The sequence below is a fragment of the Podarcis muralis genome, chromosome 12, assembly GCF_964188315.1.
Source record: "Podarcis muralis chromosome 12, rPodMur119.hap1.1, whole genome shotgun sequence".
Classification (NCBI taxonomy): Eukaryota; Metazoa; Chordata; class Lepidosauria; order Squamata; family Lacertidae; genus Podarcis; species Podarcis muralis.
In genome coordinates, this window is record NC_135666.1 from 25,682,000 (window position 1) to 25,709,905 (window position 27,906).

A 27,906-nucleotide genomic window follows, 5' to 3' on the forward strand; every position below is an offset into this window, starting at 1 on the left:
CCCACCACCACCACCACCCTAGAACTCCTCAGAACAATGCAATAGCCAAGGCATTCTAGGAAAACAAAATGGCAGCTGCCAGGTGCTGACTGCTGAAAGCAGCTTTGCTGCTATAGCTCCCATAGGTGAAGGCACAAAAATTTGCAAAAGAAACAGGCAATGATGAAAAAACGAATGATGAAGGCAAATTCAAGCGAAAGCTTAGGTGCTGTGCTTTTGCTCCTCCGGGCAGAGTGGGGCATGAGGAGACCCTGCAACACCAGTCCTGCCACAGGGAACACAAATGATGAGTGAGTGAGTGTTTGTCTGTCTGTGGTATATGTGTATGTGTGACCGTTCAGCCTCCTGTCCTGTCCTCCCGAGCCGAGTGCATGAATGTGCTGTGCATGTGGATGTGTGAGATGCTCGCAGGTTGGCATGTGACACTTGGGACCAGGGCCAACCCTCAATGGGACCCTCAGAGGCTGAACAGGGTTAGCCACCACCGGATGAAGCAAAAGTAATGTAAACAAATGAATAATGAAACTAACAATGTTTTAATAATGAAAACAAATGAAACAAAAAATAATTTATGGCACACCCTATTATTTGTGTCGGCTCTCTATTCGTCTTTTATTTTGCTGTATTTTTTTATTCTTTGTTATTATCACATTTATCTTGGATTTATTATTGTAATTTTTTGATTCTGTAAAGGGTAGGCTTTCTGCAGTTACTTAACATGCTGTAGTACCCCACATTGTTCTAATCTCTTTGTAGGCTATCTAGATTATTTATCTCTTGTTTATAGAATAATTTTCCATTCCCTTAACTTGGCTCATTAAGTATGTGCTCTTTACCTCCTGACTGCTTAAGCCTAGTTTTGTGTGTGTGTAGCAATATGTGCAGGTCCCAAGTATAAATGTTTCTATGGTACTCATGTTTAGTAATTAAACTTTTTAAAAAATGGGTGGCATTTAAATGGGTGGTAATCCTATGGACGCTTATCTGGGAGTAAGACCCATTCAGTCAATGGGACATACCTCAAAAATCATGCATATCTGCTGCTTCCCTATACACACCCCCTGTGGATGCAATATGGAACATCACAAGCCCCATTGGGTCTATTCAAAGTATGGCCAGTTCTGGATCCAATCCACTGAGTTGTGTCCAGTGGGCTTTTTTCCCTTGGAGGGAGGCAACACCGTGAGAAGAAGACTGCAGAGATATAACCCATCAGCTAGAATATATATTGTGTTTGATGATGATGAATTTCTACCCTACCCATCTGGCTGGGTCTTCCCAGCCACTCTGGGCGGTTTCCAAAAAAAGATTAAACATACATTTGAATCCCTCTCTCTCTCTATCTACTCTATATTAACAACATTTAAAACTGGATACAAATCACACAAGGGTCTCAAAAGTACAAATGTGAAACTGTCCTCACTCTGAATAAATTGGAGGTGTATTCTTAAAACAAACAAACAAACAAAAAACCTTTGGCCAAAAAAGAGAGAGCTGGTCGGATAAGCACAAGGGATCATACATTGTTTTTATTTTGGTGATAGCTGTAACAAGGGCAAACTTTAAAGGGAAAGAACTGAAAAAGGACTAGAATTGTAAATATGTACAACTGGTTGGAAGATCAACGTGGCAGTGGAGAGAGAGAGAGAACGGAGTCAAGAGGACAGTAGTGGAAGGGGAAGACAGAGGAGGGAAATAATGCTATTTATAAGAGCAAAAGTATTCCTAAAACAATGGTTTGTGATCATTTCCACCCAACCATTTTACAGCAAGCTCTGCAAAGAAACTTGGGTTACACATGCTGAGCTCTTTTAGCATATCCAAAGTTAAAAAAGCAAAAGGCCTTTGAAAAGGATGCAACCCGCCCCCCACTGTGTCAAATACTTCTTAATAAATGAAGCTTTTTATCAAAGATTATGGATATCAAAGGTGACTGTAGAGATGAGATCAGAGGAAAAAGCAAGAGGGAGTTGCAAAGAGTGCCACATGTGCGCTTCAAAGAGGACTCTGAATTTAGAATGGAAGTACCGGTATGTATTTAGTACCTGTAGCAGAACAATTTTATGAATGCCTGTAGCCATCAAATATACTCCATGGCAAAGCAATGACATCAAGTTTGTTGTTCTGATGGCATCCATTTTTTGCAACACCTATTCAGATATTATTATTTTGAATGAAGCAGTAAGAGAATACTAGCTGCAGTAAGAGGAGAATACTAACTTTGCACATGACTGATTCATCTTCATGTGCTGAGTGGTTTATCTTGTGAAAAGTGGCTCCCAAACATTTTTATTAAGCCCAGTAAACCCCAACTTATATCCTAGGGTGCAGTATGCATTCTATGCTAAATCTTCCAAAGGTGAGTACTTGTTTCTCCAGGTCAACTTGCTTCCTGTTGGTGGTTTAGAGGCTGTTCCTGCAACTTTTCAACAATAAATTATGCTTTTTTCATGATACCAAATGAATATTTGGTTGCACAAAGGCATGAGCAGCACTATCTGAAGTGAGCATAGTATCTGAAGTGTGTGTGAAGACATGGACATCGTGTGTGAAGCATGGAGGAGAGGACAGACTGAGAACTGCAGAATCAGCATTTGAAATGGTGAAATATCTGCCTGTCCATCAAAAACCCCTTGAAAGTGGGAAGAGGCTGTGCTCACTTGCAGGAGAAAAAGCTGCCCTTAGATACTCAGGCATAGTCCAATTCATCCTGCAACCACACTTCTCTAACATTGTACAGTGGTACCTTGGGTTACATACGCTTCAGGTTACAGACTCCGCTAACCCAGAAATAGTACCTTGGGTTAAGAACTTTGCTTCAGGATGAGAACAGAAATTGTGCTCCCGCAGTGCGGCAGCAGCAGGGGGCCCCATTAGCTAAAGTGGTGCTTCAGGTTAAGAATAGTTTCAGGTTAAGAACAGACCTCTGGAATGAATTAAGTACTTAACCCGAGGTACCACTGTATATCTTAGCAATAGAAGTATCAGAAACATTTCCCTATCCTTGGGGGCCACATTCTTTACAAGCATGTTGAATTAGAGCCTAGAATTTTTCCATTTGTCTTAATCAACTAAATACATAAAACAGGATTAACTTGAGGGTAGCACAGCAGGATGGCTTGTTTGCCTAGAGCTGCTGCACTCTGAACTTAGATTAGTGCAATGGATCAGAGTGTGTGTGTGCATGTATGCGCACCTTGAGCTGCTCAGGCTCCTTGAGCAGAGATGGCCAAAGAGACTTTGTTTCCTGAAGTGGACAAGATTCTCTCCACCCCACAAATAAAAACCAACAGGGCTGACTGCTGGATTTTAGTTCAGCACTGGCAGTGGGACAGCACCTTCCTCTGCACCAGGCTAGCTGAGGCAGTCCCTGTGGAACAGGCATCCCCAAACTCGGCCCTCCAGATGTTTTGGGACTACAATTTCCATCATCCCTGACCTGTTAGTTAGGGATGATGGGAGCTATAGTCCCAAAACATCTGGAGGGCCGAGTTTGGGGGTGCCTGCTGTGGAACATACAGTTCTATCTCCTGGCAAGGAACTGCTGCTCCTGACTCCACAACATCTGTTTCCTGGCGCAGCTGCCTGGCTCTGTCTAATTGTAGAGCCATCCCTGACCCTGGCACGAATAACATGGACATATATTTGGACCCATTTCAACGTAAATACAGATCTTGAAACTAAAAAAAAAGGCAAATGAGATCTGCAACAAAAAGTTTCAGGGCAGACTAGTGCTCCTATTCAAAATTACAGCTAGTCAACTGCACCCTTTCCTGGAATACTCCGTTCCATTTCCCTCCCCCATCATTTGCCTTTTCTCCCCCCCCCCCCCTGGCATCTCAGGTATCTACTGATCATGCTTAGTCCACATTTTGATTGGGGGGGGGGTGCTTCCCTTAAAAAAAATTGTTTCTACTTCTGCAAACCTTGGGATTCACCCAGCATGTGGATATTCTAATCACACTGCACAAATAGATTAGAATCATAGAATTAGCTCAACTCCCTGCAATACTGGAATCTTTTGTCCAACGTGGGGCTTGAACCCATGACTCTATGAGTCTCATGCTCTACCAACTGAGCTATATTCTAATCATCATTCCTGTTTCTCAGAATGGCCCCAATTGGGGTACCCAGCCATCCAACAAAACAGTGCAGTGCAGAGTTCTCTCCGATGTTCCACCAGTCAGGAAGCCACACCTTATTTGCCTTTCTCTTCTGCATTTTTTTCATCTTTAAAAGTCAGTAAATATCCAATCATCATTGAACATGCTGTTTCCCCCCACCTTGCCCCTTAGAGTTTATTCCCTATTCTCTCCCCCCCCCCCTTTTCTTTTTTGGTACTTCTGCAACTTGGAGGTTCTCTCAGCCTGCTGACACTTCCCCCTTATGTTTTGGCTACATAATGATCCACATTTGAGGAATGATTTTGTCAGTAGCAGTGTGGTGTAGTGGTCAGAGTGCTGGACTAGTGCAATCCCCATTCAGCCCTACCTACACAGGGTTGTTGTGAGGACAAGCTGGAGTGGGGGGGCATGTTCACCCCCTTGAGCTCCTTGAAGGAAAGGTAGGATATGACTGCAATAATAATATTTAATGATAGATTGTGCATACTTTTTATAGCTAAATATGATGCTCTGAAAACTTAATGTTGATGCAAGGAATACAAAAAACTGGTTGCACTTCTGACTTTTCCATCTTTCTCTCTCTTTACAAAGAAAACCTTCCTTTGGGGAGAAGCTGATGTAGCATAAACAAGACAGACGCCCGTTAAAAAGAAGAAGAAGAAGAAAGCCTTTCACAGGATGGCCTGGGAGCTTGAAGCAAAGGGATCTGGCAACCGGATTGTGTCTTTGCGAGATAACAACTTTATTAAAGGTTGAGCTCTGACAAAAATCAGAAAAAGGGGCGGCGTTGGGAATATTTACAAATGCCAAAAGCTGAGGCTTTTATCAGCAGCACGCTGTGGAGATAAGGAGCTGGGCTGGTCCATCTGTGGCATGGTGTGGCCACACTGTCTTTGCTTTTTGATTCTCTTAGGGAAGAGTGCAAGGAGCCGCTGACATTTCTACTTAAAAGGAAGAATCGATGGATCTTTGTTTCCCCACTGGCTGCTTCTTTGACCTTATTGTGTTACGGAACAGAAGAAAAAGAACGGGAGTCCACGGGGGGCGGGGGGGGCGGTATTATAAAGAAGAGATTCGTGCCATGCAAGCCCCAGACAAGATCACAGCTTTCTGATCAACACTCACCGGGGATGGTGTTATTTGCTTATTTGCTGCTTTCGCTCATTTCAGATTCTTGCCCCGCCGTAATAAGTCACACTCGTTCAGCCATCATCCCTGTATTGACAGGCAAATGTCACCTGCATTTGATTGACGTCCAATTGCTCCTGAATGCAGAAGTATGATTTAGGAATCAATTTGGCCTATTTGTTTAAGGCAGCCCTGTTCTGCCTTGTGCTTGGAAGGGAAATGGTACTAGCTTGATATCTGTTGCAGAGAACTACCAGTTCAAATTATGGAAAGCTGGTGGCTTAGTCACCTTGCTGGAGAATGACATTCACCCCATCTCCAGTGGGGAGGAAGGGATGGAAGGCAGTTTAAGAAAGGAGAAGTCAGTTGAGCATACACTTCCTCTCTTTGGGAAAACGTGCTCAGAGTTGGCACAGAAACTTCTTCCTTGTCTTTGATGTATATTGCCTTTGCTGGAGGGTCTCCTAGCCTGATATATTTAAAGGAGCACTATTATAAAGATATTTACAGTGTTGCCTAAGGAAATATTGTTAACAGATGACTAATAATAATAATAATAATGCAGTGTCTGGCCAAAGAGCAGGGGAAAGTCCTTTGTATCCTACATACTACCATAGTTCCACATTTAATTTCCTGAGAAACAGACAGAGGGTATTTCTTCCATGTGTTTTAGGTAGATGCAGATTTAAACTAGGAAAAATGTCCAACACAGTGCATGGCAGTGGTTGGAGCGGATGCTGTTTCCAAATGGCTTTTTGCTGGGTGAACTGTAATACACTGCCCTTGTATTAAAAGTGATATTTCACATGACAGACAGAGACCGCTGGGGGAACTATCCAACAAGAAGTGTGGGTGACCTTTACATTCTGGATCAGTGATCTGAAGGTTATCCAAAAGGTGCTAAGTAGATCTCTCTCTCCCCCCCTCCTTGATCTGCTCCAGCAAAAAAAAAAAAAAAAACCAAAAATAAAACGGGGTGGGGGAACTGTCATCACTCAGGGCTCAGCAAGGGAAATGCTCACAATTTCTCCGCTCAGCGAGAATTAAAAAAAAAAAAAAAAAGTAAGACGGGGAGGGGGGTTGTGGAGGGAGAGAGGGGAGGAAAACATTTCCCCACACTTGTCAGAGAGATGCCAAACTCTGGGCGAGTGGGATGAGCCGAGCAGATGCTGGGATGAGATGCCAAGGCAGCTCCCCTTTCCCCTGCGCTTTCGGGCGCTTATAAATTACCCCGGCGGCGCCTCTGCCAGCCTCCTCTCGTCGTGGCTGCGCGCGCTCCGACCAGCCTGTGGGCAGCTCCCGGCAGCGGCACCGAGCGGCTCGCGGACCCCGGCAGCTTCAGCTAGGAAGGCGGCCAAGGCGGACGGCGGGGAGCGCCCCTCTCTCTCTCTCTCTCTCCATTCGGCTGTGGCGCGAGCAGGATTTCCCCAGGAATCTCCGATCCCGCTCCCCTCGCCGAGCTGGTGCAGCTGACTGCTGAAGAGACAGAATGAATGAGTGACGGAAAGAAGGGGTTGGAAAAAGGAGAGGGGGAGAGGTGAAGGGAAAAAAAAAAAAAAACCCCGCGGGAAGGCAGCGAGAGAGGCGACCGGGAGGAGCAGAAAAAGAAGGGAACTTGATTCGAGCTGGCACAGGCGGGGGGGAAAAGTCGATCGCCAGCAGCAGCATAAAAGTGTGCGCGGCTCCTCTCGAGGGGAGCAGCGGCGGCGGCGGCGGCGGCGGCGGCGGCAGCCACAGGTGCCCCCGACGGGGAGCGAGGCTCTCGGGACTCGGCCTGGGGGATCGGGCGAAGGAGCCCTTCCGGCCGCGAGGAGGAGCACGAGGGCGAGCAGCCCCCTGGGACGCGGGGAAGGTGCCCCGCGAGGATTTCGGCTCGAGGAGGTTCCCGTCCCGCCATCAAGATTTTGTCCAAAAGCAGGCAAGAGGATCGCCCTGCGCTGAGCCGCCTGGTGGGCAGCAGGCGGCGGCTGATCGCGGCCGGAGCGCTGGGGGTGGTCATGGTGCTGCTGCTGGTCATCCTCATCCCGGTGCTGGTCAGCTCGGCGGGGACGTCGGCGCACTACGAGATGCTGGGCACCTGCCGCATGGTGTGCGACCCCTACGGCGGCACCAAGGCGCCCAGCACGGCCGCCACCCCGGACCGAGGCCTCATGCAGTCGCTGCCCACCTTCATCCAGGGCCCCAAGGGGGAGGCCGGCCGGCCGGGCAAGGCCGGGCCCAGGGGGCCGCCGGGGGAGCCCGGCCCGCCGGGGCCCGTGGGCCCGCCGGGGGAAAAGGGAGAGCCCGGGCGCCAGGGCCTGCCGGGCCCGCCCGGGGCGCCGGGCCTGAACGCGGCCGGGGCCATCAGCGCCGCCACCTACAGCACCGTGCCCAAGATCGCCTTCTACGCCGGCCTCAAGCGGCAGCACGAGGGCTACGAGGTGCTCAAGTTCGACGACGTCGTCACCAACCTGGGCAACCACTACGACCCCACCACGGGCAAGTTCACCTGCTCCATCCCCGGCATCTACTTCTTCACCTACCACGTGCTCATGCGCGGCGGCGACGGCACCAGCATGTGGGCCGATCTGTGCAAGAACAACCAGGTGGGGCCTGGCGGGGAGAAAGAGAGGGAGGGAGGGGAGGCCGCTTTAGGGGTGCAGCAGCAGCAGCTCGGATCGAGGCCCAAGAGGTCAGGCTTGCCATCTGTTGTTGTTTGCCCGCGTTGCTATTACTTGGCGCGACTCTCCTGGTTGGCCAGCCAGGTGGAAATTCAACAGGTGAGGCGGCAAAGGCGAGAAGAGCGCGTTTGTGCCAAAGCTGCACTTGTTGAATTTCTGCCCGGGGGGAGTTTGCCAGCCCCAAACCCAAAGGAATCCAGAGGAGCGCCGCCTGGAAGTGGTAGTGAGTAGAAAAGAGGCAGCCTCAAAGCCGGGGAGATGGTGAGATTTGGGGAGGTGCCCAGCGCTTAATTCCTAATGTTAAGAGATCTCTTTTGTCAAACTAGCTTGGAGACTTTTAGGAGCTATGAGTGGTGAAGAGATGGGACTCTGCTTATATACTTTAAGACACTCTTCCTTGTTCACGTGCTGAACCTGAACGTGGTGAGGAAGGGTGTGTGAGAGACGGACAGACAACCCCGGGATCGTTAAAAAGGTCCCGGGGCTCAGCCTGCCCGCTCGAGGAAGAAGGAGCTGCGGGAGGCTCCCAGGAGGCAGTAAAGTCTGGAAATGGCAAGGAAAAGCCACGGGGATCGGCTGCAGCGTCCTGCTGCCCTTACACCCGAGGCAGCCCGTCAGCTCCGTATGTGCTACTGAGTAAGCGTCGCTGTTTCCCGAGGCGACTTAAGTTGCGCGAGCTGCTCCCTTCTCCCAGCCCCTGCGGCTGGATAAATAGCAAGGAAGGGCCTTCCCCTCCTCTTATGAGGAAAGGCTAAATTAGGGAGGAAGCGGTGCACCATGAGCCTGTGCCCATCCACAAGACAAATCCACGTGGACGCCTTTCCTTCCTCCCCTCCTCCGCGAGGGAAAACAGCGGAGGCTCCACGGGACGTCGGGCGCGAGTCCCTATGAAAGAGCTGCGGCTGGTGGCAACCCCAGGATGGGGGGCTTGCGACCCCCATCGACGTGAAACTCCAACTCCCATCAGCCTCAGCTGGCAGGGCCAATGGCCAGAGGTGATGGGAGCTGCAGTCTGGCACCCGAGCCTAAGTTGGAAGGGGCGGTTCAGTCAGTCGCTGGTGCCTCTGGGGCAGAAATGTTGGCAGGATGAGCCCGAGGGACCCCCGGTGCAGAAGGGCGGGCTGGCCGCCTTTGGCAGCAAAAGCGCGCATTGCCCTCCGCCCCGCCCCCCATTAAGTACAGAGAGTGAAAGTGCCTAATTGATGGGGCTCAGTGGACCGTGAGTCGCAAAAAGCAGGCGGGCGCCGGGTCAATCAATTCATGCCGGGGAGAGGGAAAGGAGTCCTGAGAGAGAGGGAAACGGAGTCATGCGAAAGAGGAGCCCCGACCTTCCGGGGGGGGGGGGAATCCGGGAATAGGAATCTGGGGCGGGCGCGTCCCCACTGGGGCACCCGCCTCCTCTCCCTTCCCGAGGTGTGAAGGCGGCGTCTAGTGGAAACCCAGCCCGCTCGTGTGCCGTCCCCCCCCCCATGGTGGTCGTTTCTGAGGCAAGAGAGAGACCCCCTCCCCCCGCCTCCTTTAATTGGGTCTCTTAATAAACGCTCCTCCTCCTCTCTCTCTCCCTGCCCCCCCCCCCCCAGCCGCCTTCTCGGAGTCACAAATGAGCGAGGCCACAGCAAGAACAAAATGGGTTGACAAGGACCCGGTGGACGCGGCGCGAATCCAGCCGCGCTCAGTCATTAAGGGCAGAACAACTCACCTCGGGGATTTTGCTGGCCAAGTTGCAAAAAGCGAGGAGAAAGAAAGTAAAGAGCGCGCGGCGCGCAGGCGTAGTTTTTGCGGTTTTTTGTGTGTGTTCTTAAATGGAAATTTAAAAAATAACTGGTATGAAAAGCAGTCCCGTCGAGAACTGCTTCTTCCCCTCTCCCCCTCGCCCTTCCTTCCTTCCTTCCGCGCGTCGCCTGAGGGCGAGGGAAAAGCGCGGGCCTTTTGCTGCGCGCCTTCCTCGTGGCGCCGGAGGGAGAAAGGCGGGAAGAGGGTGGGGATTGTGGAGGGGCGGCTTCCCGGGGGTGAGGAGAAGCTCCTGAGCAGGGGAAGAAGGAGCCTTTTCGAGACAGGGGAGGCTCTCCATCTGCTCCGACGACGGAGCAGGTTGGAAAGGATCTCTCGGGGGACCCACCCACGCCTCCTCGAGGAAGGAAGAAAATGGCCGGCGCTGAGAAGGGACTGGGCTCCAGGGAATGGGAACTTTCCGCCCCAGATTCGTGGCTTTAGGGATAATAACCTGGAGAGTGGTCAGGGTTTGTTTGTTTTTTTAAACCAAAACCTTTTTTTATATACTGTATACAAACTCCACATTGACAGGTGGAGAGACGAGGAGGGTAAATGCTAGAATGACAGGCATAAGTTCAAGATTCACGACGCCGCTGGCACTGCACTAAACATAACTCCCGCATTACAACCCTATCAATACTACGTTTTTATTGACTCAGCCACAAGTCCTACGCTGCTCAGCGTGGCTTACACTCGCACAGGGTCGCATAGGGGAAGGAACTTTCCAACCTCGGTTAAGAGGAAGGTCTGCGAAGAGGAAAGCTTTTAAAACATCATCTTTGCTTTGCTTCCAAATTTGGCACCCCTTCCCAGCCACACTTCAAGGCTTCACTAGGCCAAACATTAAAAGATCACACGTTTCTATAACGTGAAAGGCATATATAATCCATTTTAAGTAGTCAAAATGGTGGCACAACTGCCTGCTTCCTTTGGCTTTAAAGTGGCCCCCAGAGATCTGACATACATACCACACACAAACACACTTGCATTAATTATTGTCTTTGTAAGCAAGATTGATAATGGCACAGGGTAAGATAAAATGAGTCAGAACATGAGCCTAGAAGGACTTTGTTGATGCAGAAGTCCAATAGATTGTTTATGGGTGAAAATAAAGTATAATAAACATTACAGATGTATGCACAAACATTTAATCCTAAAAAAGGGAAAACAAAAAAAGGAGTTTGATCAAACTATATCACAAGTCGTAAGTTTAGAAATAAGGTAGCTTTTCAAACCTTTATCAGAAAGTATGAATTTTACATTTACTTCTAAATAGTTATTTTATATCAGTAGGGTGCTAAATACTGTCCAGTAAACATAGATTACACCGTTTCTCCCCAAAGGGCTTGCTGGTCATTGTTTTCATGTTTGCAGCAACTCACCAGACTATGAGGGGTTCACCTTTAATCTTTTATTTTCATTCATTACTTTATATAGCCTTAATTGTAGGTAGCACAGTGAACATGATTTCACAGTATTCTAACCAAGGTTCCAAAAAAGCTGAAATATGATACTGCGTGTTTGTAGAAAGTGCCTGAGACTGAAGAGATTTTTTTCCTGAAAGGCAGAATAATGAAGCTGAAATTGCTGAACACTGGTACTGGAGAATACCAGTGTACCGTAACCAGATGAGAGCTCTTTCAGTCACTTCAGCTTTGTGTTAAACGGCAGATCACAGATGGAAGCATCAAAGGCTGGTATATTAATCTGATACGCCACTTAACCTTTTGTTTATGGTTTCTCAAAAGCACTGTAAAAATGAAATTATGGGGACATCAGTAGAAATTAATCAAATTAGCAAACACCTGCCATAAATATTGCTTTTAGAGATGAGCCCACATTGTTAAACATTAAATACAGCACAGCAAATTGCCATGTCTCACACGTACAACCATCTGGTTCAGAAAAAAAAAACTTTTTAATTTTGGTTATTAAAAAGCATTATTAACACATGATAGAAATAAAAACAGAACACAGTAGAGTGCATGGCATATTTTTATGATCATAAATATTAAAATAAGCCTGAAGATAGACTAAGTACATAATTCCAGACATTTATAAATTGCTTAATTTAGTCACTATACAAACAGAATAGACAAATATTGATCATGCAGCTCTGAACTCAGTTTATATTTATTCAGCCATAAGAAATTCTTAAGACATTTTTTTCAAATTAGTGAGTAGCTTTAGTTTGGGGGACTGTTTGATCTGACGAAGCGGGCAGCTAATGAACTTGGACAATAGAGCTTTCAATACAAAATATTGGTGGGACTGGCCAAAAAGAGAGCAGGGTGTTAATAGATTCAGCATGGTAATGTAGGAAAGCATGAGTACTGAGAGTGAATATGACTTGCAGGGTCGGGGGTGGAATCATTCAAGAGCAACATTTATTGAATATCTCAAGGACTCCCATGTAACACATTGCCTTCCTTAACAGTTAGCTTAAATATAGAAGTGCTGAAGCTATAACATAATTGGTTTGTTTGCAGTTTTAATGTCCCTGTATACTTGTATAACTCAGTGAGGCGAGCCATTGTGAAACTTATGTAACACACACATTAATTGTTTTTAATTTTGAGGCACCTTTAACGTGTACTGCAATACACATAGGGTTTTTTCTAAGATTGTCCTTATAGGCTTTAAAAAGAAATTACATTGGTTGCCAAACAACAACAAAAGAGGCAGAGCCTTGCAAAGGTAGCACACACATTGTATGGGATCAAGGTTAAGTCACAAGGCATTGTAGCTGCACACAAAATGACTGCAATCTGCAAAGTATTTTTAGGAGTTCAATCAATAAATCTTTCAATTCTTTTAGTGCAGACAATGTCCATTGCTGTGGAGAGTGCCCACTGCCTTTACATAGTGTTCATAGTGATATATGAAGCACGTTTAATGCTAGAGCCAATAGCAAAATAGACCTCGTGCTTTTTTGTGGGGGAGTGGGGAGGATTCATCAGACTGTAACATGAAATGCTACATAAATTCGACGTGCAGCATTTAAATAGTGCATGAATGGAATCTGCGCGATAATTTAAGCAGTCCGATTGAAAAAAATGCAGACATTGGTTGAGCTTAAAAAACTGTGATAATAATTCAAACAAAACCAATCATCCATTCTTCCTCTTTACTATTTGTAATATCAGTAATGATCTCAAAACAGGGTAATTCCTAGGATTTCTGGGATTAATGGTCTGAAGTCACCTGCTCCTCCCAAGCACCCGTTAACCCTTAGGAAATACACAATTTGATAGTTTTTGCTTTATGAGTAGCCAAGGCAGATCACTTAAATATATGTGTCATATTTCTGAAGATACAAAGTAGAATTGCCTAGGATATTATACAGTATATCAGCTTAAATTAGAACATTTGTTAAGCAATTACAAATCTTTTAAGCCTTTCCGAACCTTGCTATATGATGCAGAAGAGGAGGTTTTTCCTGCTTCTGTGATTTCTAAGCTTCCTAATACCTTATGAGATCTAGCATGGTGAAAAGTCTTATCCATTGTTAACATTTCTGAATTAATGTGGGATCATATCACATGAAAATTTAATTTGAAAACCTGTCATTTATACTTTTGAAAGGCATCTGTGTATTTATTATTTTTTTACTTACTGTACATTTTTCAATTCCAAAAAGATTTTTTTAAAAAATATATCCAGGAGATTGCATGCCAAGTTATGCATTATTTAGTTTAGGTTTGCAAAAGCACTAAATCACCAGCAGTCATGTATATCTGTGGTGGAATAAGAACAGGCAACAAGGCAGATGATGTGTTATACTAACATAAATCGCCTACAAATAAATAGTTAAATATTTTGCTACTGAAACGATTCTGTTAAACTGGTCTACGTGCAGTTCCACTTCAGTGGGCTTAGGATTGCGGCCAGATTTGTTAATTATATAAAATTCAATATGGCATTCTTTAAAACTCCAAGACACTTACAACTCTAAGCTTGTAGACACTGCATAATTAAGAATTCAGGATTTTAAAATATAATCTCAAATCAGAAAAGCTGGTGTGATGTACATGTTCCCTGCATTAGTTAAATTTGCTGAATGGCTTTCAAACTGCATATATTCAGTGAACGTGGAGGTAGTTGATTTTGTAGCTTGCTCCTGCTCCTGTGTTGCGTCTTCTTCGTACATCAATTTAAACTCTGCTTTCAACATGATGTAAAGTTCATTGATTCAAAGGCATCAAGGGGTGGTTTTATTATATACTTACCCCTCTTGACATCTCTATGATAATCTCATATCCTTTTTCCTACCATGGGCCTGATTCTGATCACGAGCCAAGCCAACAGGAGTCAAGTGCAATGTTACAACGGATGCATACCTGTTGAATGTGACATGAGATCGAGACTGTGGCTGGATTCTCCTGCCTCCCCCAACCCCCTTCCTCTGCTTAGGCTCATTAGGTGGGCTTGTGCTGGCCCAGTGGAATGCTAGCTTATTCCTTTTTCATTTCATATGTTCACAAGCTGCTTTGAAAAATTCCCCTTCGTGTCAGAAGCAATTTGTCATGCATAGTGGGAGGCACAGTTCAAGGAAAATAAGGTGCAAAGCACACCGGCAAAACACCAGGCTCACAAAACTCAGCATCATTCTCTAAATAACTGAACTACCGCTGCTTGTTTCACAATTCTGTATATTTTGGCTTACGTCTAGGGCACTGATCTGGTAAAGTGACTAGTGTTGTACTGGTTCTGAACTCACCATTACAATTCTTGGGTTGACCTTGGGCCTGTCTGTTTCTCATCCTAACGTGAGAAGAGTAATCCTCACCTACACTACCCTGAGCTCCCAAGAGCATGGGCTATGCACAATGCTGGATTTACGTATAAACTAAACAAGCTATAGCTTAGGGCCCCACTCTCTTGGGGGCCCCCCAAAAAATGTAAAGAAAAAAAAACCTGGATGTACATTTCCAAAATATAAGATAAAAAAGCAAATAAAATAAAACCTACATACAGCAACAGTGTTTTGTGTTGTGTAGGCTCCTATGATGGAAATAATGGGCCCTGCCTGCTAGCCTTTTGTTATGTCCAAATGGCTTTAGATACCTATTAGGTCCATAAATTACCATACGGCATATATTCAACACAAAAAACAGTGACAATTTGTTGTTGACAAAGGACAGCTGGACATAGAAAGGGCCCCATTACCTTCAGTAGCTTAGGGCCTCATCAAACCTAAATCCAGCCCTGGCTATGCATATGGCAAACAAATACATAAAATAGTGTTTCTAGTTATTAGAAGTGATTTTGCGAAAGGTTACAGGCGTATGTTGATGGACGGTAGTCATGTCAAACAAGCTGATGTTGGGTGGCGTAATTTAAAATAATTTGCTATGGCCGACTCTTCTGCTAGTCTCTGATATGTCAGTAGCCACAGTGGTAAAGGCAAAACCTTTTTCTACCAAGAAGAGCATTGGAGCAAGCTACCTGTGCACTTCCGTTCCACAGAGCTGACGAGTATTATAATTGCAAACCACATATTCTCATTGTGTTTTGTTTTATTTAGGTGCGAGCTAGTGCCATTGCTCAGGATGCAGACCAAAACTACGACTATGCCAGCAACAGCGTCGTTCTACATTTGGAGCCAGGAGATGAAGTCTACATAAAATTAGATGGAGGGAAAGCACATGGAGGAAACAACAACAAATACAGCACATTTTCTGGATTTATAATTTATGCTGACTGATAATTAAGTGAAACACAAAATCACATTCTTCTAAGTGATGGATTCACGTGGCAAAAAACACAAAATCGACGAATCAAGAAACCCAGAGGATGCTGGCCGAGGGACACCTCATTAACGTGGGGCAAAATGCTACCTGACTCACATCTGTACAACCCAGAGAGTGTGTTTTTAAAAAAATATAAAGCAAGTTAAACAGATGTGTGATCCACTATCGCCAAAGCAAAATACTCCTTGTTGTTAGTGTCCATGTGAATGAAGTCCTATATAGATCACAACTTTTATAGAGGGGGAAAAAATCTTTAAAGCACTGAATTATTTCTTCGGCATATATGATACTTTTGGTGTGCTATGATCTTGCTGCTTTTATCCATCCATCAGCTTTGGTACTTGTGACTTACCTGCTAACTATGATGCGTGTGGATCCAACTCATAGTATGTGGTGAGGAATGATTTTACAATAAAAAGAAGATGTAATTGAATTTTTGCTTATTCCCTCCGAAGGAATCATTTGCCTTGTCCTTATATGCCCTTAACTACCTAGAAATAGAAAATTAACCTGCTTCAAGCCTTAGCTCTAATTTAACTGTATATAGGTGCAAGTCAGGGGTTGAAAATGATTGTAGCACAGTTGTGTCTCGTTTTCCATTTTTCTCTGTTGCTCCAGTCCGTTGATTTCTTACACACATTTTGTAGCTCCAGTATATGCAGAAGGAGTTGCATCACCCACAAGGGTTGACCCATTCATCTCAAGAGAGGGAGCAAATCTGTGTATAAACTCCTTTATGCAAATAATTCTGCTGCCTCCACTGAAGTGAATGGGCAGTCTCTGCACAAGCAAAGGGGCCACAGGCACATGGAAGCACTTGCAGTGCTCCGAATCAATGTGCAAAAGAGAGAAAACCATAGAAGAGTCCAGTTCTGTCAAGACAATATATTGCAGTTTCCATTAGGTATATGATCTGGTGTTTTACCTTTGCTTTAAAAACCTAGTCACGTGTTACAAAGACTTCTTCCCACCATGTGGGTCATCTTTCTGGGGAGACCATACCCTACTTTCAGTGTCATATGCCCACTATCAGCAGTGTCTCCAGGTGCAACATTTTTTTCACAGGCACGAATAACCATTGGCCTATAAGGAAAAACCGTAAAAGTGGATAGTCGGTCCTGGGGGAGCAAGTTTTGTCCCAACATGTTGCCAAATGCAGCCCATTTGCTTTGCCCTTCAGAACTTCATGACGCTTGAGCCTGATCCTACCTACATAATTTTCACCTTGTGCTTAATTTCTTGGGCTCCATCCACACTTGGCTACTGCTGGATGGGAGTGTCTCCTTTATGGTGCTAACACACGCAGCATGTAAGGTAAATACAAACAGGTACAACTGTTTATATAGCTTCTCACACAGGCAGCTGGTGTGCCAGTCACACTGCCAATGATCCAATGCAGTCCTGTCTGCAGGGTTTGGTATATTTGCACACATAAAGTTAAACATTTTGTGCAGGTACATGTGTATGTGTGCATATATGGAAAGGGGGCCTTGAGCGTAATCTATGCATGTCATCTCAGAAGTAAGCTCAAGTATGCATGCATGGGATTGCAGCCTTCATCATGTTAGAATGTGAGAGAGATGATTGTTGGTGGCTGGCTATTTATCAGATGAGTAAACCATTTTTACACCCTAGTTGTAGAGCAAGCTGTCCCAGCATGTGCTTAGGATGGTTTATGCAAATAAACTGTACCACTGCAGCATCAGAAAAGACCTACAGTTCGATAGACCATCAATTGCATTTAGGATGGTGGTGTTCATGGGCAGAATGCCTTTCAATCATCTTATTTCTGTAACAAGCCTATAAATTAATAGCTATGGAATTAGAAGGTGGAGTATATGATATGCCAAAAGCCACCAACAGAACCCATAGCCAAGTGCTGGTCCGCTAGTGTTAAAGCAACAGTATATATCACTATTTATATATCACTTTCCCCTCAAGAAGATCAATGATGTGCGGTAAATCACTATAAAACATAAAACATAGAAAGCAGCCGCCTGATTAAACTGATTTACCTTCCTAAACACATGTAGTAAAGGAGCCAATTCAACTCATTATACCCTTTTAACCAGTGACACTTGCTCTCTCCTGCACCTGTTAGTATATAGACAATTTTAAGACAGCTGTTCTTAATGGATTATTTAAAGTCTGACTGAAATGAGTGTTCAAGAAACAAACAATATTGGATGAAAACTTCTAGTTTCTATTTTGTTTGACATAAATGCTTTAAGATTTTATATACAGTATGACAAAGCATCACTGTAATGATTACAAAGGGAGTAATGAGGATATATTAAGATGCAACCCTTATGCCCACCTACCCAAGATACTACTGCATGGGACTTGCTTCTGAGTAGGCATGCAGGATTGCACTGTAAGAGTGCCAAACAAAAAGGATGGGCTAGATCTTACCATTAGTCCAATACAAAGGCCTTCAGAGTGCCAGATTGCAGAATAAATAATAGGATTGTTTAATATATGTATATCATTAAAAGGTAATAAATTATGCAAAAGGAGATGTTCTCAAATGTGAAACAAAAAAACCATGTTTACTTTAAACCTATTTTTCTTATGTCAAGAGGTTCAAGAGACGTTTCAGTTGTACTTCCATGAAAGACCATTTGACACAATTAATGCTTCTGACAGTTTTTTTGTTTAAACCCACTAAACAATTGAAAGCAGAAATTATAGGGGGAACTCTAAATTGGACTGTTCAAGTCCACCTTTGAAGTGCTTTTCTAATGCTTGTTGTATTCACTCCTAAATGCATTTACATGAAAGTAATTTCCACCAAAACCCAGTTGTACTTAACTCTGGGTATAATGGTTTTAGGATCAACATGTTGCAAATATGGAGCTTGCGTAAATGAACTTATTTTAATATTTTGCTTATAAAGAGAAATAACAGCACAAGCCCATTAACAGAAACCATGAAAGCTCAACTTCCATTTGAAAGTATGTTCAAGTTTCCAAAATATCATTCCCTTATTTCATAATGCAGTCTTATTTTTTAAATGTTTGTAAATCAGATATTAAAAAGGTAGATCTATTCTCCAAAAGGAACTTTGGAATTATGTCATTATTCCATTCTCCTCTCCCTCTTTGGAAGGCATTCAGATTCATGATGCTCCACCATGCTATTTATATATAGCAAAATATGTATCCAACAGCACATATTCTTCTCTCAAAATAAGAGTACTTTTCACTAGATTAGCCAATTCTGATTAAATTATCCTAATGATTGTTTGTGAGTTGATGCAGTAATTTTTTATTTCATTTTAATGTAAGCATATATGAACTGAATGTTTCTGCTTTGATGAAAAATACATCTGACTTCCATCCACTGATTTCACAATTGATTTGATGGAGAGTACACTTGGTATACATCAATTGACCGCAAAGCATTGGAGATTTTCCCCATTGTCAAATAGCGTGTTTCAAGCGAGACAAAAGTCATGAAGGAGCAGATTCACCTATGCAGAGGGGCTATTCCCCACCCCCACCCCCTGGAGAGAAGCTTCCATTGCAACTCTGGATGCAGTAGAGAGTGCTGCTTTTTTTTGGAAATGCAGAATAATGTTTCCACTACACATGTGCAATCCCTTTTTCTATGCAGTTCACTCAAATGTGGCCTATAACTAGACATGCACAGCCAATATGAAATAAGACAAGAAATTTATTGCCACAGGATATCAAGTGCTGTGCACGCTTGGAAATATAATAAATGACGTTAGATCACCAGACTGTCATTTTAAACAGATATAACACTTTCTTTAGCAAAATCAGCATTTTTCTTTGGTTAGAACCACAGAAACAATAAAAGGCAAACTTCTCTTTTAAATCATATCTTGACAAACTGATTTGTAAATTATAAGCTTTCTTACATTAGATTGTTATTGTTATTACATATTTTGATTTTGGGCATTGTCTCCACAATAATTTGTGACACAAGCATTTCTAAAAGTGAAATCTTGCTCAACTGCTTTGTTTATAAAATACATCATAAATGTTGGGGGGGAGGGGTTAGAAGAGAAACAAAAGTTTGGATCACCTGAGTCCATGGACCAATAGCTGATGCAGAAATGAGCACGTTTAAGCCTGTTGAAATCAAAGCAAGGACACTTCATTTTGTGCGCCTGTGGCTGCTGATTTTCAATGAGATAGAAGTGCATTCAATTGAGGCTAGTGTGTATTGGAGGCTTTTAAATGCTTTTATTCACCCTGATACGGTTTTGCAATCCAGCCCTTAAAATGCTATTTAAAGATATTCTCAATATGTAATTATACATTGTGAACATTTTTAAATTTTGAACATTATTTTGTAAAAACTAATCATTAAACAAAGAGCATATGGATACTTAATAGGAGCATCAGTATTAGGGAAAAAAATCATTTTGGAGGGAGGTAATTTTAGCCAAAAATAACCCTAGGCACACCTACTTGGGAGTATGCTCCATTAAACTAAGTGGATAAAGACTGTGCTTTTAAGTGGAAATCCTGAAACCACAAGCGCTTTACCTGGGAGTAAATCCTGAATGTCTGAATACACATGCATAGAAAATTCCTAAAGTAATACAGCCATTACATCATCTTCAAAAGACCCACGTTTTTAAAAAAATGCAACCTCTATATTTTCTTGGCGCCCCAGTCATATTTTTTTGCTTTATTTTAAAATTTCAATTCAAAGTAGCATTCACACAAAATATCAAAAGGGAAGGTCAAAGGAGGCGCAGGGGTTAAAGTGTTTTGACCATAAATAATCAGAAATACAAATATACTGGGCAGCTGACTTTGATGTATGTTTCATGGAAAGCTGACAAAAGTATTATTGTATTTCTGCTTCTACTCATGGTTCCTCCCTTCTCTATAGCAGCTCTCCTGCAGATCAGTGGCACTAAAACAGGGTTGGGGAACCTGTACCCATCCTTATATTATTAGGACTCCACTCCCAGCGATCCCAGTTAGCATCTAGCCAGTGGTCAGTAATGATGGGCACTGCAGTCCAGCATCTGGAGGGTAACAGGTTCCCCACTCCTATTTTCAGGTGTCACCTGACACATCAGAGTGAAGTTGAAAATAAAAAAGAGGAATTGCCTGTGGAGAAGTGCCTTAGGCATGCAGCTGGGGTTTGCATGATCCCAGCTAGGATTATGCATAAGTGTTCCAGCAATGGTGCTTGGGCCCAACTCCGGAATGAGTCCGCAGAAGCCATCATAATTACTCCATCAGTCTAGGCCCTTGCACAGCATGATGCTGTTCTCAAGGCTGTTGCGAGTATCCGCCAAAAGCACTGCATGAAGGCATCCCAGCAGCTTTAAGCAGTTTTATGGTGATTTTAGAAATAGTATGTGGAACAGAGTTATACAATTCTACCATACTTGCCAAGCAAACACTTATTACAGATAAAAATTGCCCTTTAGCGAAGCTGTGTAACTGCCCCCACTCCCTGTATCTGAAGGGACCTGGACACAAACAGTAGGTACACTATGGCTTATCCTACTCTTAAGACGCCAGATTTGTAGGACTTTAGTTTTCTTCAAAGAATTTAGGTTTCAAATTTCCAGTTTCACAGAAGCAAATCTAGCCACAGCAATACTTAGAACTCCCTACTCAAAAGTCAACCATCGCCTGGGATTTCCTACCAAGAGCTTATCAATCTTTTCTTGCGATATGCCTCTGATTAACATTTTTGGTACTATGTTTTCAAGTATGTGAGAATATCCATGACCCCCATATTTCTTCAACCTATTTTTTGTGTGCACGTCATGAGCAAGCAAAACTCTGTCTTCATAGCCTTCCTCAATCAACATCCGAACCCTGCAAAAATACAGACAATACACATCTGTCAATGTATAGTTCATATTAATCTGATAGTAATGCAGAAATAATTATCAGGTACAGACTCACATTATTTTAAATTAAATGATCTATTCTTGTGTGTTTTAAAAGAAATGTAATAAACTAGCATTTCCCTCCTTCCTGAGGAGGAACAGTTTGGTTCTGTTTTTGCTTATCTGCTGCTTGTCATATCATTTGGACCAACAACTGTGATCAGTTTCAAATAAGCAGTCTTCAACCCAACATTACTGAAAGTGGCTTGTCTGAAACTTGCCACAGTTTAAGATGGGCTACAGGTCTGGGGTCCAAGGGACATGGCAGATGACATGGCAAGCTGTAGATAATCAAAAGTGGAAGCAGTAGCTTCTGAACTCCTCGTCCTGGTTCCATGGGAGGAGGAACAGGGAGACTGCACAATCCAAAGGCTTGCTGTGGCTTGTCCCTGCTAGTTGTGCTAAACTATAGTTTAGCATGATATGCAAACACAGCTGCTATGCCTATAAATTGGCTGAAAATGATACTCGCCCAACACTTTGGTAATTGCCTGCCTAGGCACCAGCTATTGGCAGAGTTGTTGTGACATAATGGAATATTTATCCACGTTATAGAATGCTTTCAAATAATGCAGCTTCTGTGAGGGAAGTGAAAAATCAGTTTGGCTGGGAAACATCTAGACAAAAGGAGAAGTATGCATTTGAGGGCTGTCAGCTGAATGGGGAGGGAAGTTGTCTAACAGCTAGGAAAACTGAAGATGAAATGCAGTGCAACACAGACCGCCACCACCCACCTCCCGGAAATCCTACAATGCCTGTGAATGAAGGCTGAGGTTTGGCGATTCCATGCACAAGATACCAGCAAACAGAACTCTGCACACTCTCAATGCATGAAATATATAAAGAATAGGCATCCAAGAGTATTCTGTCTTAGATCTGACTACATAAACCTATGACCAAATACAGGTGTGATGAAGCAACAAGACCTAGTCAGCCAAGGGCTTATTCACATGAGAAAGTTTGCTTCCTGAAATCCTGTGTATGAGATGACAGAGCTGGATCTCTTATTAGCACCGTGCTTTGAATGTTCTACTAGCAAAACAGGTGTAATTCAGAAATACTGATGGGTCAGCACAGTCCAGAGAGCAGAATTCTGTAGTTGGACATGGGTGGTTTGGGGATACTCAGTTATTCGTTATTATGAACACTGTAATCATAGTGGAATGAATCGAGATTATCTGATCACAAGCATTAAGAGTTGCCTATGTTGCTATTATCAGTGAGGCTGAGCTTTACATGATTGCTGTAGCCACATCTGAGCTAATAAGCAGCAATATATTATTATGAATGCAGTAGTACAAGAGCATAATCGCTTCACCCACCTCAAACATCCTTGAATTGACAGATTAATAAATAAGCAAGCCAGCAATGATTTTAAAAGAAAACAACTTTCCACATAATTGCGCTCCAAACTCACCATAACATAACTATACTTTTGAATATTTCAGTAATAATTTCCAATAATAAAATGTTGAGAAGTTATCGTAAGACACTCCCCCCCCCAAAAAAAAATCTCTATACAATCCTATGCTGTCTCAAGGGACATATTTAAAGATGCACATGCAAATCTGGATATTTACAAATCTTTTATTCAGCGTTAGTGGAACTGAACATGAGTGAAGTCTGAAAAATACCTTTCCCTCTCCCGTGTTTATACAACCAGACACAGAGGTCAGCTTGATTTGTATGACTATGATGAATACAAGTCAAACATGAGCTGACTATGAATTAATAGTAGCCTGCCAGTTTTCCTAGCATGCTCACCAACAATAAACTGAATGCACAAAAAGAAGTTTAATGGCATCTCTAGCATAAATGCGCAAATCGTTCTGGGTGAAAGGCAATCTTGTCTCCCTATAAAAACCTACTGCTACTTTTGTTCAATGCCAGTTTCGGGAAGGAATTATGAGGGAATTGTCATGGTGAGGTGTATTGTGAACTGTTGCCACAATCAATAGCAAAAGCATTACTGATAATAATAGCCTTTCTACCTGCATAACTTCCAGTCGTATCTGTCCAAGGAGCGCTTTCATTCATCACAAAATTGGCTCCAGATTAGTCAAGAAGCAGAGGTTTTAGGAGCAACTTCACAGTGTGTTAATTTAACTCGGTATAGGGCAGGTTGACGGAGTAGCTGAAACAAAGCTCAGTTTTACCTAGCTTAACTTATTTTCTAATGAGAGCGGCAGGATTTTAAACAATGTGTTATTATTCTGTGATGCACAATCATGCTTTTTTTGCAGCGTCCCCATACACATAAGGGCTAAAAAGACGACGCTGGTTTGTACTGACAACCAAATAGTAAGTAATGTGTGTCAACAGCCAGAGTGCCAGTATTTCTTTTGTGTTGAAACTTCTGTGGAAACGTTTGTTCTTGTCCCATCAGTTCTTGATTCGCTTTGCTTTTTGTAACGTTGTGAATTTAGTATTGATAGGTCTCAAGAGACAGAGCATTCCACCAGGCCGGAGCCAGTGTTGAGAAGGCCCTGGCTCTGGTTGAGGCTAATCTAACTTCCTTAGGGTCTGGGACCTCTAGGGTGTTGCTATATATGGACCTTAAGGTCCTCCGTGGGGCATACCAGGAGAGGCGGTCCCATAGGTATGAGGGTCCTAGGCCGTGAAGGGCTTTAAAGGTCAAAACCAGCACCTTAAATCTGACCCTGTACTCCACAGGGAGCCAATGCAGCTGGAAAAGCACTGGGTGAATATTTAAATGGCTCTATCACTGCTACAGGATATTGAAATTACAGAACATAAATATTGTGCTGCTGTAACACCTGGTTTGGTCTATGGTGAAAGATCTCAGGGAAAGAGAAGGATAAATTTTAATGCAAAAGGAATGAGGACGGGCTCTCCACTTCTTATTTCTTAACCATGCTTAGCGACTGTGTATTATGTCTGCCCTGGACCTTTGTGATTTAAGACGTTAAACTAAATAGAATAGCTATACATGGAAGGCAGGCACATTGAAATGCCATGCTAGTGCAACTTACACACAGGTTCAGTTTGTGGTACTTTCAAAACCTGGACACTAACAACATTGCTATCTCCAGCAGAAGTTTCCATGTCTGTACATTGCAATACATACCTTAAAATTCTTTCATTGTCACTTGGCATATCAATATCAGGATTCATTTGGTACAAAATGAATTCTGTTCCAAAGAGGTCGTACTCTAAGTAGCATCCAAGCTCAGCAAACTCCAACAGTTTCTTCTCATCAAATATAGTCCTGTACAAATCACAGTATACACTATAAACTTGCTCAATGCAATTCTCTCTCATAGCTGACTTGAATCATTTAACCTCATTTGACAATAGCCTTCAAACACAGCAAATATTCCTTCATAACAGATTCATTCATTAGAAGTCAGCTTCACAGCACAATCCAGCATATACAGGGTGAGTCTTTTAAAAGAGGCCCCGTGGAACATGTGTACTCTGGGCCTCTTTTAAAGGACTCACCCTGTATGTCTGCTCTGATGTAAGTCCCGTTGAGTTCAATGGGATTTACTCCCAGGTAAACAGAATTGCAGCCTACATTACATAACTGCAGAGTTTCTGACCCCAGATATGCTTACAAATATTATTATTTTTTGACACATACGGGTTTCAACAGACTAGCTAGTCATCATAGTTTGATTTCTTACTTATTTTTTACTCTTCAGCAACATTTATGGTGTAAAGTCAATTAGCAAAGAAATTGTAAACACTTCTTAAAATAAAATTAATTTCTTGAACTTTCTCCCCATATTCCTATTTTATGTTGGTTCAGAGTATTTCCAGTCTCGTCACCACCATAACATTTTGCTGATAAAACTTTTTTTTAAGGATTCATATACATAACCAATAGGTCTCAGGTAGAATTACAACCTTGTTTAATTTGTCACCAAGCCTTGAAATTTGAAAACATTTCAAGCTACAACATATTTATCCTTATAACCATCAAAACAGTGGACTGTATTAAATTACATTTTATCTTTCCATTTTGTGAACTATTGGAAGGGATAGACTTTGTTGTGGATTTCTATGTCAATATGCTTAAAAACAAAAATGGATAGAGACAAAATGTACAGTCTCTCAAACAAGAAGCAGAGTCTATCAGTAGTATTCAACTAAGTTAAAATTAATCTACAGGACTAAGTTAGGTCCATTAATTTGGTTGGCCACTGTCAGAACAGGATAGTGGACTGAATGGGCCACTGGCCTGATCCAGCAATCTCTTCTTATGCAATCACAGTGTGTCTGCTCTGAGTAAAACTTAGCTAAATGTCACACATTTTTCATTCAGGAGTAAGAACACACCCCAAATCCTCTACCATATTTATTGTGTAAAGTTGTTTGTTCACTGTGAATTTGGACAGCTCTTACCCAAATTTTGCATGATCAAGGAGCAGTTTTTAGTCAATATTTGAATCCAGCTGGATGCCATTTTGAATCAAGGTGGATTGAATCTTTCAAAACTGCACTGATTCTCCCCTCCCCCTTAGAATTCCTTGGCAACCTTGGGGAGGAAGTTGCTAATAAATTTTAAATATATTCCAGACCTAATTCCAGAGACTAGTTTGGTCTTCTTCAAGACATTAAAAAAAGGGGGGGAAAGTGGTGGCATTTCTAAAGGTTTGTGGGCAAGTGAAGTTTCACATAGCCTGCATTGCTAGCAATAGTCCAGATTCAGAAAGCTTGTTAAAAAGAACATATGCACACCCCAGGTTTCCAGTTGTGCTTATTTTAGCCTAAGGTGATAAAAGCAATCAATATCTCCATAAAATAAGCAGATACCTCCTAACAAACCTAGAAACAAAGCTATTTATATTTCACTGGGGAAAAGCCATACAATTAATATTTTATATTTAAACATGTTTAATAAATAATTATGTATTTCAACTCATGCTTTTCTCCACCTAAGGAAACCCCCTTTGAAAAATGGGGGTACATTTCTAACATATTGTAGTTATATTTTGTTTCCTGTCCTTCTGGTTAATGAAACCTTGAGGTGATGTCAAGAAGTACGTATACACACACCCACACACCCACACACAGTGGTACCTCGGGTTAAGTACTTAATTCGTTCCGGAGGTCTGTTCTTAACCTGAAACTTTTTTTAACCTGAAGCACCACTTTAGCTAATTGGGCCTCCTGCTGCTGCCGCGCCGCTGGAGCACGATTTCTGTTCTCATCCTGAAGCAAAGTTCTTAACCCGAGGTACTATTTCTGGGTTAGCGGAGTCTGTAACCTGAAGCGTATGTAACCTGAAGCGTATGTAATCCGAGATACCACTGTATATATATTGCCAATAACTTACTGCGTACATTTGGCATAAATGTTGGCAACGGACAGAGCGGAAACAAGGAGGGTTTGCCCTTTGCCCTCCATGAAGTGTTGGATGTGGGGTGTTGTCAAACTATTTGCATTCTTCTACCCTTTCTCCTTCTCTTGCCTGACTACCCAAAAATACTGTATGGGTGAAACTCAAAAGAATCATTCTCACCTACATTACCTTGGTGCTCCTTCTGCTTAATGCCACAAAGCCATTAACATTTAATTCGGTTGCATCATAGTCTGTCGCTATGGAAATGACTGATGTCACAAATTCAATATTGTGACTTAACAGCAGGATTAAGTAGAAGGAACAGATGGAACGAGTGAGAGAAAGCTCTTGTTCAAACACAACTGGCACCAGCAGGACACTCATTATTGCCAACTGTAATTAATAATAAAAATCTTGTTTAAAAATAATAATAATCACAGTTTACATAGGACCAGAGATTCTTATCCAATGGACTTTCAAAGTAGTATGGCTTTCATTTACAGCTCAACACTAGAAGCCAAAATTGCTATGTAAATGTACTTATACGCAGTAGAACTGTGGCAATATTTTATATTATTATAATTTTAAAATCACGTTCATAGGAATATGCTTTTCTAGGTATAGGTGTGAATATATATTAAAAGTGAATATATATTAAAAGAGTTGGGGATTTATTTAAATTAGGCCAGCATGGTTACCTGAAGCAATCAAGAATTAATTCTAGGCAATCGGACAAGAAAGTAGTTGCAATCTGGAAGAGAGTTTGTGTTTTATTTTTTTTAAAAAATCATTTAGGCTTTTGTTTTCTCATAAATGCCTAAGCATGAGTGGAAATTTAGGTAGTAACATACATTGTGTTTCATGTAAAGCACATTTATACATGTACATGTATAAATACATATACATATACATGTATGATCAGTGAAAATCATTTTACATAGTGTGCCATAAAGCACTCACAACAATTCAATGATAAGTCATATGACTGCAAATAGCTTCCAGCCTTCAGCAATGCTAATCAATACATGGTCATCTGCCAACTAATCATCAACCACACAAGGTCATATAAATGTGGCTTAGAAGCACAGATTGTGTTTTTTCAACTGAAGGCGTGAAGCATCCACTACTTTGCTCTCCACGGACGTTCTGTGACTTTTGTTTACAGAGGTAGCAGTAACATCTTGCAGTTGTAGCAGGAGAGGATTCAACCGATGTGATGTAGCTATTTAAGGAGGTGTGGAATTGTTGCGGTTTGGGGTTGTTTTTGCAA

The 27,906-nt window shown here is 42.7% G+C and overlaps 2 protein-coding genes across 5 annotated transcripts in view; one reads left to right on the forward strand and one right to left on the reverse strand.

Annotated features, from left to right (window-relative positions):
- The first annotated feature begins 6,928 nt into the window (after positions 1–6,928).
- C1QL3 (complement C1q like 3) lies at positions 6,929–15,871 on the forward strand. Its single transcript, XM_028749919.2, has 2 exons — positions 6,929–7,837; positions 15,213–15,871. The coding sequence occupies exons 1-2, from the start codon at positions 7,250–7,252 to the stop codon at positions 15,390–15,392; spliced, it is 768 nt and encodes a 255-aa protein (XP_028605752.1). The 5' UTR covers positions 6,929–7,249; the 3' UTR covers positions 15,393–15,871.
- A 3,224-nt stretch (positions 15,872–19,095) lies between these two features.
- The window catches only part of PTER (phosphotriesterase related), a 32,443-nt gene continuing 23,632 nt past the window's right edge, over positions 19,096–27,906 (reverse strand). For 3 of the 4 annotated variants that reach the window (XM_028749917.2, XM_028749918.2, XM_028749916.2), the window contains exons 4-5: positions 24,417–24,557; positions 19,096–21,254 (exon numbers count right to left, since the gene is read on the reverse strand). In XM_028749917.2, the coding sequence (XP_028605750.2) occupies positions 21,044–21,254; positions 24,417–24,557 (352 nt within the window). In that variant the 3' untranslated portion in view covers positions 19,096–21,043. Of the gene's footprint in view, positions 21,255–23,319; positions 23,463–24,416; positions 24,558–27,906 lie in introns of all 4 variants that reach the window. The other variant, XR_013394798.1, reaches the window with a different exon arrangement.